The 15,465-nt window shown below is 48.6% G+C and overlaps 1 protein-coding gene across 1 annotated transcript in view; it reads right to left on the bottom strand.

The window, feature by feature from the left end:
• Window positions 1-14,785, bottom strand: part of MINDY2 (MINDY lysine 48 deubiquitinase 2) — a 146,598-nt gene extending 131,813 nt beyond the window's left edge. Inside the window, exon 1 of the mRNA XM_077263830.1 lies at window positions 14,067-14,785. Coding sequence (XP_077119945.1) covers window positions 14,067-14,654 — 588 coding nt within the window. The 5' untranslated portion in view covers window positions 14,655-14,785. The remainder of the gene's footprint in view (window positions 1-14,066) is intronic.
• Between the last annotated feature and the right edge of the window lie 680 nt (window positions 14,786-15,465).

The raw sequence follows: 15,465 nt of genomic DNA, 5'->3' as shown, positions 1-15,465 counted from the left end.
GGCACCGGGGAAACTGGTCGGACCCCGGGGGGGGTCAAATACCTCCGTCGCTGGCACCCGGAGACGGACATCCTCTGGACTCCGCTGTACCTGCTCCGCTCACTGCCGTGGAGCCCTACCTGGACCCACCGTGGCGCTTCCAGGGACCCGCACTGACCGAGGTAGGAGACCCCCCTCGCTGCCTGAGTCGGACAGCCGGCCTGGGTATCTCCAGATGAAATACGGATATCTGTAGGGCATCCTGTCCTACACGAACAGGAAACCAACTGGTGCGTGGGAGAGGTACCGCCCTTATGTATCTGTAGGTTTCCTGTTCCTGAAGGGCGGATCCCCTCTCTCTCTGTGGTGCTGTCATGGACGACCGATAAACATGATTATACTCATGAACTGTTATTTTATATTCATTCTGTTTCCAACAAATGGGAATAGAAAACTAACTGGTTCAAAATGGTAGCAATAAAAAAAATTAACCTGCAAAAAATGCATGCCCCCAATATGGCTCTGTGGGTGAAAAAAATAAATTCTATAGGGTATATTTATTTTTTCTATTTTTCTTACCAATTATACCGCACTGTGAATGGCATAAAAAAAAAAAATCCTAAACTGACGTTTACTTGGTTTTGCCTCCCAAAAATAGGAATAATGTTCGGATTCACATTTATGATGCACTGTACACCCAACACTTATGATGGGGTTTAAGTCTATAACAAGGAATAACAAGATTCAGGCAGAACCCCAGACAAATCCATTAACTATAATGCGGCAGATGGACTCACTTTGGACTCCATTAAACCCTTCATACCCGGAGATTTTTTCGTTTTCGTTTATCGCTCCCCTTCTTTCCAGAGCCATAACATTTTTATTTTTCCCATCATTATGGCCATGTGAGGGCTTATTTTTTGCGGGACGAGTTGTATTTTTGAAAGATACCATTGGTTTTAGCATGTCATGTACTACAAAAATGGTAACAAAATTCCAAGTGCGGTGAAATTGCAAAAAAAATGCAATCCCACACTTTTTTTGTTTTGCTTTTTTGCTAGCTTCACTAAATGCTAAAACTGACCTGCCGCTATGATTCTTCAGGTCATTACGAGTTCATAGACACCAAACATGTCTAGGTTCTCTTATTTAAGAGGTAAAAAAAAAAAAACGCCAAAGTTTGCTAAAAAGAAAAAACAATTGGCGCAATTTTCCATTACCCGTAGTGTCTCAATTTTTCATGATCTGGGGTCGGGTGAGAGCTTATTTTATGCGTGCCAAGCTGATGTTTTTAATTATACCACTTTTGTGCAGATATGTTCTTTTGATCGCCCGTTATTGCATTTTAATGCAATGTCACGGCGACCAAAAAAACCTTAATTTTGGCGTTTTGATTTTTTTCTCGCTACGCTGTTTAGCGATCAGGTTAATCCTTTTGTACTGACAAATTGGGTGATTCTGAACGCGGCGATACCAAATATGTGTAGGTTTGATTTTTTTTTATATTGTTTTATTTTGATTGGGGCGAAAGGGGGGTGATTTGAACTTTTATATTTTTTTTACATTTTTAAACATTTTTTTTTTTTTTAATTTTGGCATGCTTCAATAGCCTCCATGGGAGGCTAGAAGCATGCACTACTCGATTGCCTCTGCTACATAGAGGTGATGCACAGATCACCTCTATGCAGCAGAATTACAGGGTGGCGCTCATAGCAATCTGCCAACAACCATAGAGGTCTCGAGGAGACCTCTGGTTGTGATGGCAACGCACTGATGACCTCCGATCACGTGACGGGGCTCAGCGGTGCACGTACTTCCGGTAGCGCTTGTTAAATGCCGCTGTCAGCGTTTGACAGCGGCATTTAACTAGCTAATGGGTGCAGGCGGATTGCGATTCCACTCGCGCCCATTGCGAGCACATGTCAGCTTTTGAAAACAGCTGACATGTCGCGGTTTTGAGGTGGGCTCACCGCCGGAGCCCACCTCAAAGCGGGGAATACTGACATCTGACATACTATTCTGCCAGCTGGCAGAAAGGGGTTAAACCCCTTTCCTGTACATTCTTTTAAGATGTGTACAAAGCATAGTCGACTGCACTCTTGTGCATTCCTAAAAACATGGGACACCTTCGGAACATAAGCAGATTGTTAACAAACACCATTATGCCTCATAACTATGAATGATTCTGTCTGGGGTTTCTTCTGAATCCTGTTTTTTGCAGTCTTTAATGGAAACCAGGACATAAGTGATGATAATTGAGCAGAAAATAAATGCAAATCTAGCCTAAAAGAAAAAAAATGTGTTATTTACCCGAAAATGGCACCAATAAAAACTTTAACTCAGCCTACAAAAAACAAGAGCCCACTCAGGTCCGTTGTAAAGTTTGTAGTCATAGCTTACACACGTAAACTGGTCCCTATAGATTTACAAGTTGGTTATATACACTTTCATTCCCAATGTATTTTCCCCTCTGTGTAGTCCTACAAGGAGTCCATCAAGGGACTCGAAGGGCCAGGGAGCTGTTGCTGGTCACTAGTGGCAAGCCATTATGTACGGCTACAAGACGCCATTACATGGAGTAACACAGCAACAATCAAGATGCAAAAAGCCGACTAGGTCCGACTTTTTGCTATTTGCTTGTCATGATCCTGCCGGACTTGTATTACAATCCCATTCACCTGCGATGAAGCAGAACCACATAGCAATGATGAGCTGCATAAACCTGTGTCACAGCCAATGTCGCCGTGTAGCCCCAGCCTTATAGGGGTTGTGCACTACTAGAACAACATCTTCTCACTCTGAATGTTTGCCCTCATGAAAATAAAAACACTTCCTGCCTCCATTCCAGCGGAGTTGGCACTCACGTTCCCGGGGCTCTCGTGGTTATGACATGTGAGCCCGGCGCCCAATCAGCACTGGCCTCACAGTCCTCGCCTTCGTACGTATAAGTAAACAGGGGTAACACCGCATCTCTGACTTCCGCCTCATTACTTACATGTCTGGGGACAGTGACGCCAGAGCTAATTGGGTACAGGGCTCACATGTTATAACAGCCACTGGAGAGCTCTGGGAACGTGAATGCCGACACTGCTGGAACGGCACGGTAAGCAAGTATAAGGCCGGCGTCACACTTGGCGTAAGACAATACGCCACGTATTATACGGCCGTACTACGGCCGTAATACGGAGAAATGTTCCCAAAATAGTGATCCGTAGGCAGGGTGTGTCAGCGTATTTTGCGCATGGCATCCTCCGTATGTAATCCGTATGGCATCCGTACTGCGAGATTTTCGCGCAGGCTTGCAAAACCGACATCTAATGGATTTATGTGCTCAAATGTTCATTAAAACATATATACAGTATATATATTGTAAGGTTTCTCTTACTGAGAGTGTTGGGGGACACTCGCTTGACCGCGATATTTAAGCACACAGCACGGGTTTATAAAAGAAAGCAGTCCATACGGTTTATTAAGCCACATAAACCGGGTTAAGCACAGTTCATTACATAGAATACAACAGGCCCCAACAGTCTCTTTGGTACCTGACGGGAGCTCCTGCTCCACCTTGCCGACTCTTCCAACAGCCTTTGGGTAAGCTGCCTAACGGGGATCACCAACTCGCCTGGTCAATACACAGTAGTCAGTCCAGATCTCACCGAAGGACTCCAGCTTCCCCACACTCTGTTAACATGCTTCTGGGTAAGCTGCCTAACGGGGGTCCCCAACTTGCCTGTCCGGCACACAGTAGTCAGTCCGGACCTCACCGAAGGACTGCAGCTTCCCCACACAGGAACAGTCTCTGGCTCCGCAGATCCTGGCTCTCACCTCGTTACCACAGGTCTTGGACCCCGTCCTCCACCTATCAGCTCAGGTCCTGGACCCCGTCCTCCACCTATCAGCTCAGGTCCTGGACCCCGTCCTCCACCTATCAGCTCAGGTCCTGGACCCCGTCCTCCACCTGTCACAACAGGTCCTGGACCCCGTCCTCCACCTGTCACAACAGGTCCTGGACCCCGTCCTCCACCTGTCACAACAGGTCCTGGACCCCGTCCTCCACCTGTCACAACAGGTCCTGGACCCCGTCCTCCACCTGTCACAACAGGTCCTGGACCCCGTCCTCCACCCGTTACCTCAGGTTACCAGGATCACGCCAGTGGCCTAGTCCACGTTCTCAGGTGCTCTCCGGACCCTAGTCATTCCTAGGCCAATCCAGCACCATTCGGGACCCTAGTCATTCCTAGGACAGTCCCCGGGACCCTAGTCATTCCTAGGACAATCCCGCACCGTTCCCAGGTGCTTGCAGGACCCTGGTCATTCCCAGGCCAATCCAGCACCTTCACCGGTCAGGTCCATACACAGGTTCCACACAGGAACCACACAGGACCTGCCGGACACGCCTCCCCTGTGACCCACATCCTGGTCACATTATATACCTGAAACCACACCCCTGGATGTGTGTGTGGATGTGTGGCTAGTCTGACCCTCCCGTCTCTCATGACTAGCCTAGTAAGTCACCCAAACTTAACTATACACATTACAGAAACTCTTGAGGGACTACAGGTCCCAGCATAAACACAAAACATCAGACTTACTACGCAGACTCCCTCTGCGACACATATCGGCCATTCACAACACTGCCGATCACAGGTTCACCACGAATATCACCACAACAGATATGCCTCCATGCATATCCCGCAGAGCGCACAGAGCGCCCCCTAACTGCCACAGGGGTCACTATACCACATATCCTCCCCCTCTGTTCACACCCGTAGGGTTGAACACCTGACAAACACCTGAAATCTCGAGACAGGTCACACACACTCTCTTGTCCCACCAGTCGAGAAGACGGTCTCAAACGGTTTTGAGCAACACTCATAATCATACTCATACCCTTATTGGGTTACCCCGCCCCCAGCGGTCAACACGTAGGCCTTGAGCTTTGGCCCTTAAGTCACAGTCTGTCTGTGTCACCAAACCCTTAGTCACTACATTTTCTCTACCAGGTCTCCCACCTAGGTCACTTAACACTAAGTTAACTGAGGAGTTACTGCCTCTAACTCTTCCTTGGCGATCAGCCATTCCACCAAGCCCAGGCGACTTTGAGCTTCCCTGGCTTGCTCCAAACGTCGAGTTGCTTCATTATTCCTCAACAGGATCATCTGTTTCATGCGGAAGCACCGTAGACGCATATTCTTCAGGACAGGTCCTCGCTTCCCTGTGACTTCGTTAGTCGACAGTACCACCAATTGTTTCATCTCTAGTGCCCAATGCACACCATACGCTTTTACTGTCTTTTCAAAGGCTTCATGCACACCCCCACCGGTACATGCATCTTGCGCCTCTTCGGGTACATCTATCACACACTTGAAGAGTGGATCCTCACTTTCTTCAGGAACGGACGGCCCCTGTTTTGCCATCGTCCTTTCCAACAAGACATCTGCCACAACCGGGTGACTCTCTTGTTTGGCTCTTAACGCCCACTCTTCTTCAGTTTTACCCTCTTCCAGACCCCTGGTCAAAATGGGCATTAGCAGGTGTGAGTCTTCGACCAGCATCTTCTTCTCTTGTAGAAGACCACTTAATGCTTCTCTGAGCCCTTTCACATCTTCCCTTAAGGCTTTGTTCACACCTTGCCAGGTTAACAGGTGACGTCTGAGCTCCGAGACTTCCTTCTCCAGCTCATTCACCCTGTGCTCAGCCTCTTGTCTCAGGAGCCTTTCTTGTTCGACATGTTCTTTCACTGTCTCTTTCTCACTGGCATCACCGTCTGAATGGGAGTCACCACCAACCGTCAGCACGGCACATGCCTTTGTTACTGGCCATGACTTGTCACAGTCACCCCCAGAGTCTGTGTCACACTCCACAGTACGTTGACCCCGCAAGTCAGTCTCTGTCTGGGTATCAGCTCCACTTGTCTTATCCACCAGACCACTACCAGTCATATTGTGGCACACTTCAAGTGACGTCAGGTCAGTTAGTTGGGCAATCGCACCTTTTCCCTTGGTCAGGCCTACATTAGGACTGTCACCTCTAGGGGGCGCATTCTCAATATTACTAACTGACATCCAAATTATGCCCACAAACACGTCACCCTTTTCCCATAGTGCTACCAAATCTTGTCCTATTACCATAGGATACGGCAAGATCGGGTCTACAACCACCTCATGGTATGTGGAAACCTCCGGTGCGACAATGTAGATAGTGGCTACCTGGAGATATTCAGTGACCTCAGGTGACACAAAATCCCCTGGACGGGTTCCCAGCACAGACGCTTCTCTCCCTGGGTCTATCAACCCCCGCACACACTTTCCATTCAGCCAAAAAGTACACAGACGTGGCTCCTCACTGATTGCCACCCCTTTTTTGGCTCCACCCCCTTTTTGGGCAAGTGCTCCGCTTTTTAACACTACCCCGTTTCGGGATTCAGCCCCCCTTTGGGATTCCACCCCTTTTTGGGCCATTACCCCTATTCGGGTTACCGCCCCTTTTTGGGACTCCGCCCCCTTTTGGGCAACTATCTCCATTTGGGTTCCTGCTCACTATTAGGGATACTCCCCTCCCTGGGATACACCCCGTGAACTTCCCCACAGCACTCAGGCCCCAGTTCACACAGTACACCCCAACGTCTCTGGGCTTGTACTGGCCCTTTAAGAGTCTGCACAAAAAGAAAATTTTTTTTTTTTTTTTTTTATGTCAGTTCACCAGCTCCTGCTGGTACCGCCACAGCTCCCGCTGCAGTCACACACAACCGGCACCTCCAGGTGCTGCCAACCACAAGCCACTACAGCTCCGCCTGCTGTGGAACCTCTCGCTGCAACCACGGCTACTCTCCACACGGCTCTGCACGGGTCCACCGCTGCCGCTTGTCACCTTCGTGACCCCGCCGAGTCACAGCAGGCGCTTGTCACTTTCGTAACCCCGCCGAGTTACAGCTAGACGCTTGTCACCTTCGTGGCTCTGCCACCGCAATTAACTCCACGTGCTAGCGGGATCGTTGCCAAAATTCTCCACCAATTTGTAAGGTTTCTCTTACTGAGAGTGTTGGGGGACACTCGTTTGACCGCGATATTTAAGCACACAGCACGGGTTTATAAAAGAAAGCAGTCCATACGGTTTATTAAGCCACATAAACCGGGTTAAGCACAGTTCATTACATAGAATACAACAGGCCCCAACAGTCTCTTTGGTACCTGACAGGAGCTCCTGCTCCACCTTGCCGACTCTTCCAACAGCCTTTGGGTAAGCTGCCTAACGGGGATCACCAACTCGCCTGGTCAATACACAGTAGTCAGTCCAGATCTCACCGAAGGACTCCAGCTTCCCCACACTCTTAACATGCTTCTGGGTAAGCTGCCTAACGGGGGTCCCCAACTTGCCTGTCCGGCACACAGTAGTCAGTCCGGACCTCACCGAAGGACTGCAGCTTCCCCACACAGGAACAGTCTCTGGCTCCGCAGATCCTGGCTCTCACCTCGTTACCACAGGTCCTGGACCCCGTCCTCCACCTATCAGCTTAGGTCCTGGACCCCGTCCTCCACCTATCAGCTTAGGTCCTGGACCCCGTCCTCCACCTATCAGCTCAGGTCCTGGACCCCGTCCTCCACCTGTCACAACAGGTCCTGGACCCCGTCCTCCACCTGTCACAACAGGTCCTGGACCCCGTCCTCCACCTGTCACAACAGGTCCTGGACCCCGTCCTCCACCTGTCACAACAGGTCCTGGACCCCGTCCTCCACCCGTTACCTCAGGTTACCAGGATCACGCCAGTGGCCTAGTCCACGTTCTCAGGTGCTCTCCGGACCCTAGTCATTCCTAGGCCAATCCAGCACCATTCGGGACCCTAGTCATTCCTAGGACAGTCCCCGGGACCCTAGTCATTCCTAGGACAATCCCGCACCGTTCCCAGGTGCTTGCAGGACCCTGGTCATTCCCAGGCCAATCCAGCACCTTCACCGGTCAGGTCCATACACAGGTACCACACAGGACCTGCCGGACACGCCTCCCCTGTGACCCACATCCTGGTCACATTATATACCTGAAACCACACCCCTGGATGTGTGTGTGGATGTGTGGCTAGTCTGACCCTCCCGTCTCTCATGACTAGCCTAGTAAGTCACCCAAACTTAACTATACACATTACAGAAACTCTTGAGGGACTACAGGTCCCAGCATAAACACAAAACATCAGACTTACTACGCAGACTCCCTCTGCGACACATATCGGCCATTCACAACACTGCCGATCACAGGTTCACCACGAATATCACCACAACAGATACGCCTCCATGCATATCCCGCAGAGCGCACAGAGCGCCCCCTAACTGCCACAGGGGTCACTATACCACAATATATATATGTCATTGAGACACATATATATATATTCTGTATTTAGATTTCATTCAGCGCGATATCTGTGAACAGCCGGTAATTCAATTGCCGGCTTTTCATTTCTCCTGCACAAACCCGACAGGATATGAGACATGGTTTACACACAGTAAACCATCTCATATCCCCTTTTTTTATGCATATTCCACACTACTAATGTTAGTAGTGTGTATGTGCAAAATTTGGGCGCTGTAGCTGCTGAAATAAAGGGTTAAATGGCGGAAAAAATTGGCGTGGGCTCCCGCACAATTTTCTCCGCCAGAATGGTAAAGCCAGTGACTGAGGGCAGATATTAATAGCCAGGAGAGGGTCCATGGTTATTGGCCCCCCCGTGGCTACAAACATCTGCCCCCAGCCACCCCAGAAAAGGCACATCTGGAAGATGCGCCTATTCTGGCACTTGGCCACTCTCTTCCCACTCCCTGTAGCGGTGGGATATGGGGTAATGAAGGGTTAATGCCACCTTGCTATTGTAAGGTGACATTAAGCCAGATTAATAATGGAGAGGCGTCAATTATGACACCTATCCATTATTAATCCAATTGTAGGAAAGGGTTAAAAAACACACACACACATTATTATAAAGGATTTTAATGAAATAAACACAGCGGTTGTTGTAATAATTTATTGTTCTCGCAATCCATTTCCAGGCCCTCGCTTGGCAAAATAATAAACGCACAAGATACATACCTTCTGATGTCAGATCACGTCCAACGAGGTAATCCATCTGAAGGGGTTAACTAATATTACAGGCACGAGCTGCGATAAACCACTCGCTCGTGCCTGTAATCCCCGGGTGCTGAAAGGAAAGCAGTGATCTCTACTTACATTCAGTCGCGGTGATGCGCCCCTGCTGGATGTTCTCATGAACTGCAGCCTGGGAACTTTTTCCCACGCTCCAGGTCATATGAGGACATCCACCAGGGGGCGCCTCACCGCGACTGAAGGAAATGTAGGTCAATGACCTACATTTCATTCATTCGCCGGGGATTATAGACACGAGCACCGCTGCATTTAGCAGGGCTCCTGCCTGTAATATTAGTTAACCCCTTCAGATGGATTACATCGTGGGACGTGATCTGACATCAGAAGGTATGTATATTGTGCGTTTATTATTTTGCCAAGCGAGGGTTTGCAAATGGATTGCGAGAACAATAAATTATTACAACAACCGCTGTGTTTATTTCATTAAAATCCTTTATAATAATGTGTGTGTGTGTTTTTTAACCCTTTCCTACAATTGGATTAATAATGGATAGGTGTCATAATTGACGCCTCTCCATTATTAATCTGGCTTAATGTCACCTTCCAATAGCAAGGTGGCATTAACCCTTCATTACCCCATATCCCACCGCTACAGGGAGTGGGAAGAGAGTGGCCAAGTGCCAGAATAGGCGCATCTTCCAGATGTGCCTTTTCTGGGGTGGCTGGGGGCAGATGTTTTTAGCCACGGGGGGCCAATAACCATGGACCCTCTCCTGGCTATTAATATCTGCCCTCAGTCACTGGCTTTACCATTCTGGCGGAGAAAATTGCGCGGGAGCCCACGCCAATTTTTTCCGCCATTTAACCCTTTATTTTAGCAGCTACAGCGCTGAAATTTTGCACATACACACTGCTAACATTAGTAGTGTGGAATATGCAAAAAAAAATGGGGATATGAGATGGTTTACTGTATGTAAACCATGTCTCATATCATGTCGGGTTTGTGAAGGAGAAGGAAAAAGCCGGCAATTGAATTACCGACTTTTCACTAACACCGCTGCGTATTTCTCGCAAGTCACACTGCAGGTCCGTGTGGAATCCGTATTTTTCTCGCCCCCATAGACTTTCATTGGCGTATTATTAGCGCAATACGCAGACAAACGCAGCATGCTGCGATTTTGTACGGCCGTAGAAAGCCGTATAATACTGAACCGTAATATACGGCTAATAGGAGCAGCCCCATTGAGAATAATTGTGCCGTATGTAATGCGAGTTTTACGGACGTAGTTTCTGCGCTCTTACGTCCGTAAAACTCGCCAGTGTGACGCCGGCCTAAGTGTTTTTATTTTAACAGGCGCAAACATTCAGATTGAGAAGGGGTTGTTCCACTAGTGGAACAGCCCTTTCCTTCGCCATCAAGTTTGTTTGAACTTTCAAAAACACCCGTTTTCCCTAATTATTTCTACTAATTAACAAAAAACGTTGATCTGAGTTGCAGAGTACAAATTGTGCTGCCGAAGAACTAGTACAACCCTAATACTTTATAGTTCAGCAATGTATGCTATAGGCACTAAGCGGCTGCACACAAGACTAAAATCAGTATTTGTGGTGCTAACTGAAAAGTGGATGGACAAGATACCCTCCTGTTCAACATCAGTACCCGATTTCACACACAAAAAAATGCCCACAGACAAGCTCCATAAACTGGGGGAAAACCTTCTCAGAGGAGTGGAGGCTTATGTAGTCCCAGAGGAGGGCCACCATAATATTAAAGAAGCACTCCCACCAAAGTTGTATCTTCTTAATATAATGAAGTCATCATATAGCACTCTGTACTTACAATTGCTCATTTTGCCTTTCTAACCAGCGAATTCTTCTCTTTTCCATTGTGTCTATGTATAAACAGGAGGTCAATTTTCCCTGTTTGAGTCAAGAGTCACTGCAAAAGTCAATGGCAGGGGGGAGAAGATGAGCAGCTGGGACAAGAGGTGATAAATGAGAAATGGGAAAAGAGACTTCCTGTTTCTACACAGAGCAAAGAAAAGAGGAAAACTGACTGGGTAGAAAGGCAAAATGAGCAATTGTAAGTACTTTGATAGGAGGAGTGCTTTTTTAATGCCCATGGTTCCAGAATAAGAGCAAGCAAGCTCAGAAACATGTTATGGTCTTGTGTCACCATGACGTAGATTGAAAAAAAAAAAAAATGTAGCGTCTGATTTGGGCTCTCTGATTCACTCTATGTTCTTCTATCAAACTGGACATTGGCATGGGAAGACACAGGGATTCCATGTTGGTGCGCAACCAAAGACTCTTATGCATCAACTAGGAAGAGCTAAGCAAGAACCACTTCTACTTCACTCTGCCCGAGTTGAGTGCCATTGGGCTTCCTGGAACTAGAAAAAATTAATGTCCCTCGTTTACTGCCTATGCTTCGGCTGGCACGGTCAGTTTGGAGTCAAACTAAAAAAGTTGCTGGATTTAAAGATATTATAGCCAAAATGCCCCTATGGAAAAATAATTATTTCCCGGCGCTGTTGAGCCACCCGTCCATTGATTTTTGGGTTTTACGCGGTGTTTCCTCGGTAGGTGATTTACATGACCGGGGGACCTTCATGTCCTTTGAACAACTTCAGATTAAATACGGTATCCTGAGATGCCAATTTTTTCGCTTCCTACAACTAAGATCAGCTTTCCAATCGTATATGAGGGGTGAGGGTGCAGGTCGAACTATCTTGTCTCTACCTCTGATAGGAATCCTTAATTCGCAGGGACCCCAGGGTCTTATCTCCTCTCTGTATACCTATATGCTGTCTGTGGGGACTGGGTCTGCTATAAGCTCTATCAAGGGGAAGTGGGAGGGACTTATCCCTTATCCCTGACGTGCAAGACGAGGAATGGGAAGAGATTCTAGAATCCCCACACAGGGTGTCCCCATCGATCAATAATAGAATGACCCAGTTATATATATCAATCATATTTGACTCCGGTACGACTTTTTAGGATGGGTCGACTTCAATCATCAGAATGTTTATGTTGTCACTCATCAGACGCAGATTTTATCCACATGATGTGTAAGTGCCCCATCATCCTTCAATCCTGGAAAGAGGCGACTTCATTACTAACGGCTCTGCTGTCAGCTCCCGTTCCTCCTGAGCCACTAATCTGTTTGTTTGGGATATGGGATGAGGAGACCTGGGATCATTATGTCGGGATTTTTCTACAGGAGACACTTTTTCTGGCACGGAAGGTACTGGTGTTGCAGTGGATGGATGGGGGGGTTCATGTCCTTCCCTCAGGGCTTGGATTGAGCTGGTGAACTCGATCATCCCATACGAACGTACATTATACCAGAATAGAGGATGTCCAGGAAAATTTGATAAAATTTGGAACAGGTGGAATTCCTCTCATCTCACTCTATAAATTCATAGTTAAATTGGCATCAGTGTAAAGAGCTAGATCTATCACGATATTGCACAAGGGAAAACACAATGCTTAATATGAAGCGGCGGAATAGTAGTTATTATAGGTGTAGTTGTAGCATAAGACCTTTAAATTCTCATGGCTCCATGTTTCCGTTTACATGAAGTAAATGATTTGATATACACAAATTGTGTTTTGTTTTGGAAATCCCATAGACTGTAAATACCATCTTGGATATAACTAACAATGCATGTTTTGCTCTATACTTAATAATGCATATAAATCACATGTCTTATATTGTATGTAACAATAATGAGTATCAGTGTGTATATTGTATACTTTCATTTTGTGGTTAATAAATGAATTAAAAAAAAAAAAAAAAAAGAACCACTTCTACAAAAATTTGAAAGGAACGTCTTTATTTGTTCACCCAGAGGTGAAAAACCGTGATGTACTCGCCCTCCCAACAGCCGTGCTGTCACTCTGCTTAAGCGGTGGTCTTTGATGATAATTTGCAGCACTGATGTTATGTCTAAAGTGTACATCACTGCTTCAGCTCATCACGGATGTGCACGGCAGCCATGAGGTCACCACTACAGGCAATCCGCAAAAAGACCAGTACATAAGGGGGAGGTAACCCTGGACCCGGAGAGGGTGAGAACATCCCTGTTTGTTATTTTGACACCAGTGCACACCTATAGGTGAAAAAATAAATAAAAGGGACAACCCCTTTAAGTGGTTGTATGGTTGAAGTGCCAACTTTACTACCTCTGTACAATCACAGATCTGAAGTGAGCAAGCTAGAATAGCGAGACTTCAATAATACCAAAGCTTTACTGACCCCAGAGAACAGACAGTAAGTGCACAGCGTTACTTATTCTGCTGCATACCCTCATGGCTGGTTGCAGAATATTATAGACTATTACTAGAACATGTGACTGCTCCTGTGTTCTCTGTGAGAGAGAAATTAGACATGATGGCTGATGTTTGGGGAAAGTCCAGAGGCCCGTATACACATTAGATGGTCTCCCAATGTTAGTCTAATGTGTACGGGCCTAAATACACAGCCAACATCTGGCAGTAGGATATTTGCCTGCAGAACTAATGCCTGGTCGGTGGGGAGACGGGAGGCCCCCATACACACTAGATGGTTGGCAGATACTGATTCACAGGACTCATCTACGGTGTTTGGATTTGTGTTTTTGCCACTAGGTCTTTACGAAATACACAGTTTGCCATACACATAGGATATTTATCTGCAGAACAATGATTGATCCAACTCTCCTTGTCAAGATCTGCTGACAAATTGAGGTATGTGGTGATCATACAAATTAGATTATGTGCAGATGCTGCTAGACAGGCGGGATCTGTCCGGGATCTGCAGATAAATATGTCAGGACAGGTATATAGACAGCCATTGCTATATATATATTATATTGGCATCTGTATATATCTACATAGACAGCTAGTGATACACATGTGTGTAATCTACAGACACCTGTACACACAGACAGCCATACGTGTGTGGACACCTGTGCCGCATGCCTTCCCTGCCAGCCCTGCCCTGCAGCTAGTACCTTCCACGCCAGGAGCAGCACATTCATGATGGCCAGCAGTGGGCACGGTCCGTTCTCGTTCTGGGTCACTATGGGGGTGCTCTGCTCCTTCCACCGGATCCACTTGATGTGATAGACGGACTGTCCCGGGAACCTGTCCCTGGCAGCCTGCGCCTCCTTGGCGGCGTCGTCCTCCTCCTCTGCCCCCTCGCTTAGCAGCTCGGAGCTGGGGCAGGAGATGAGGTTGGAGAAGGACTCCAGGGAGTCCAGGCTCTGGGAGGCTGCAGGGAGGCTCTGCCCACTACTGCTCGGCTCCTCCGGGGTGAGGGCAGCGGGCACAGCTAAGGTGTGTGCAGCGAGTCCACCGTCTGCCGCAGCTCCAGCAGGACTGTGCTCCGAGGCCTGGGCCTGCACGGCCTCCTTCTGTCCTCCTGCAGCCGCCGCCTCTCCGCTGCTTGGAGCCGGTACCGTTTGCCGGGCGCTGCCATCCCCAGAACACGGCGGCTTCGTAACCTCCACATCTGTCTTCCCCGGGGCCAAGGCCGTAGTTTCCGAGCTCTCCACCAGCACACTGCCGCTAAAAACAGCCGCTGTCCCCGGGCTCTCCATCACCGGGAGTCGCCTGCTGTTTACCGGGACCACAGCGGCTCTTCAGCAGCTGGCCCAGCAGCCATGACAGCCCCGCCCCTCCTGACGTCATGTCACAGCTGTAAGCCCAGCTCCGGACTACAGGAGGCGGGGCCTGTGTTCACCTTTCATGTTATCAATAAAGTTTTGTGAATGTGAGGTAAGGAAAGGATATCTGAGCCCAGCTACATTGCCTGTTCATGTCACTGCCTCCTTTGACAGTGCTCGTGTCGTGACTGTCTCTGCCTGGGCTCACACTGCCCGTGACTGTCTCTGCCTGGGCTCACACTGCCTGTGGCTGTCTCTGTCTGGGCTCACACTGCCCGTGGCTGTCTCTGCCTGGGCTCACACTGCCCGTGGCTGTCTCTGCTTGGGCTCACACTGCCCGTGGCTGTCTCTGCCTGGGCTCACACTGCCCGTGGCTGTCTCTGCCTGGGCTCACACTGCCCGTGGCTGTCTCTGTCTGGGCTCACACTGCCGTGGCTGTCTCTGCCTGGGCTCACACTGCCGTGACTGTCTCTGCCTGGGCTCACACTGCCGTGACTGTCTCTGTCTGGGCTCACACTGCCTGTGGCTGTCTCTGCCTGGGCTCACACTGCCTGTGGCTGTCTCTGCCTGGGCTCACACTGCCCGTGGCTGTCTCTGTCTGGGCTCACACTGCCGTGGCTGTCTCTGCCTGGGCTCACACTGCCGTGACTGTCTCTGCCTGGGCTCACACTGCCGTGACTGTCTCTGCCTGGGCTCACACTGCCTGTGGCTGTCTCTGCCTGGGCTCACACTGCCGTGACTGTCT

This window comes from Ranitomeya variabilis, chromosome 5 (assembly GCF_051348905.1).
Source record: "Ranitomeya variabilis isolate aRanVar5 chromosome 5, aRanVar5.hap1, whole genome shotgun sequence".
Classification (NCBI taxonomy): domain Eukaryota; kingdom Metazoa; phylum Chordata; class Amphibia; order Anura; family Dendrobatidae; genus Ranitomeya; species Ranitomeya variabilis.
The sequence above is the reverse complement of the archived record's forward strand: the minus strand, read 5'-3'. Positions and strand labels throughout refer to the sequence as shown.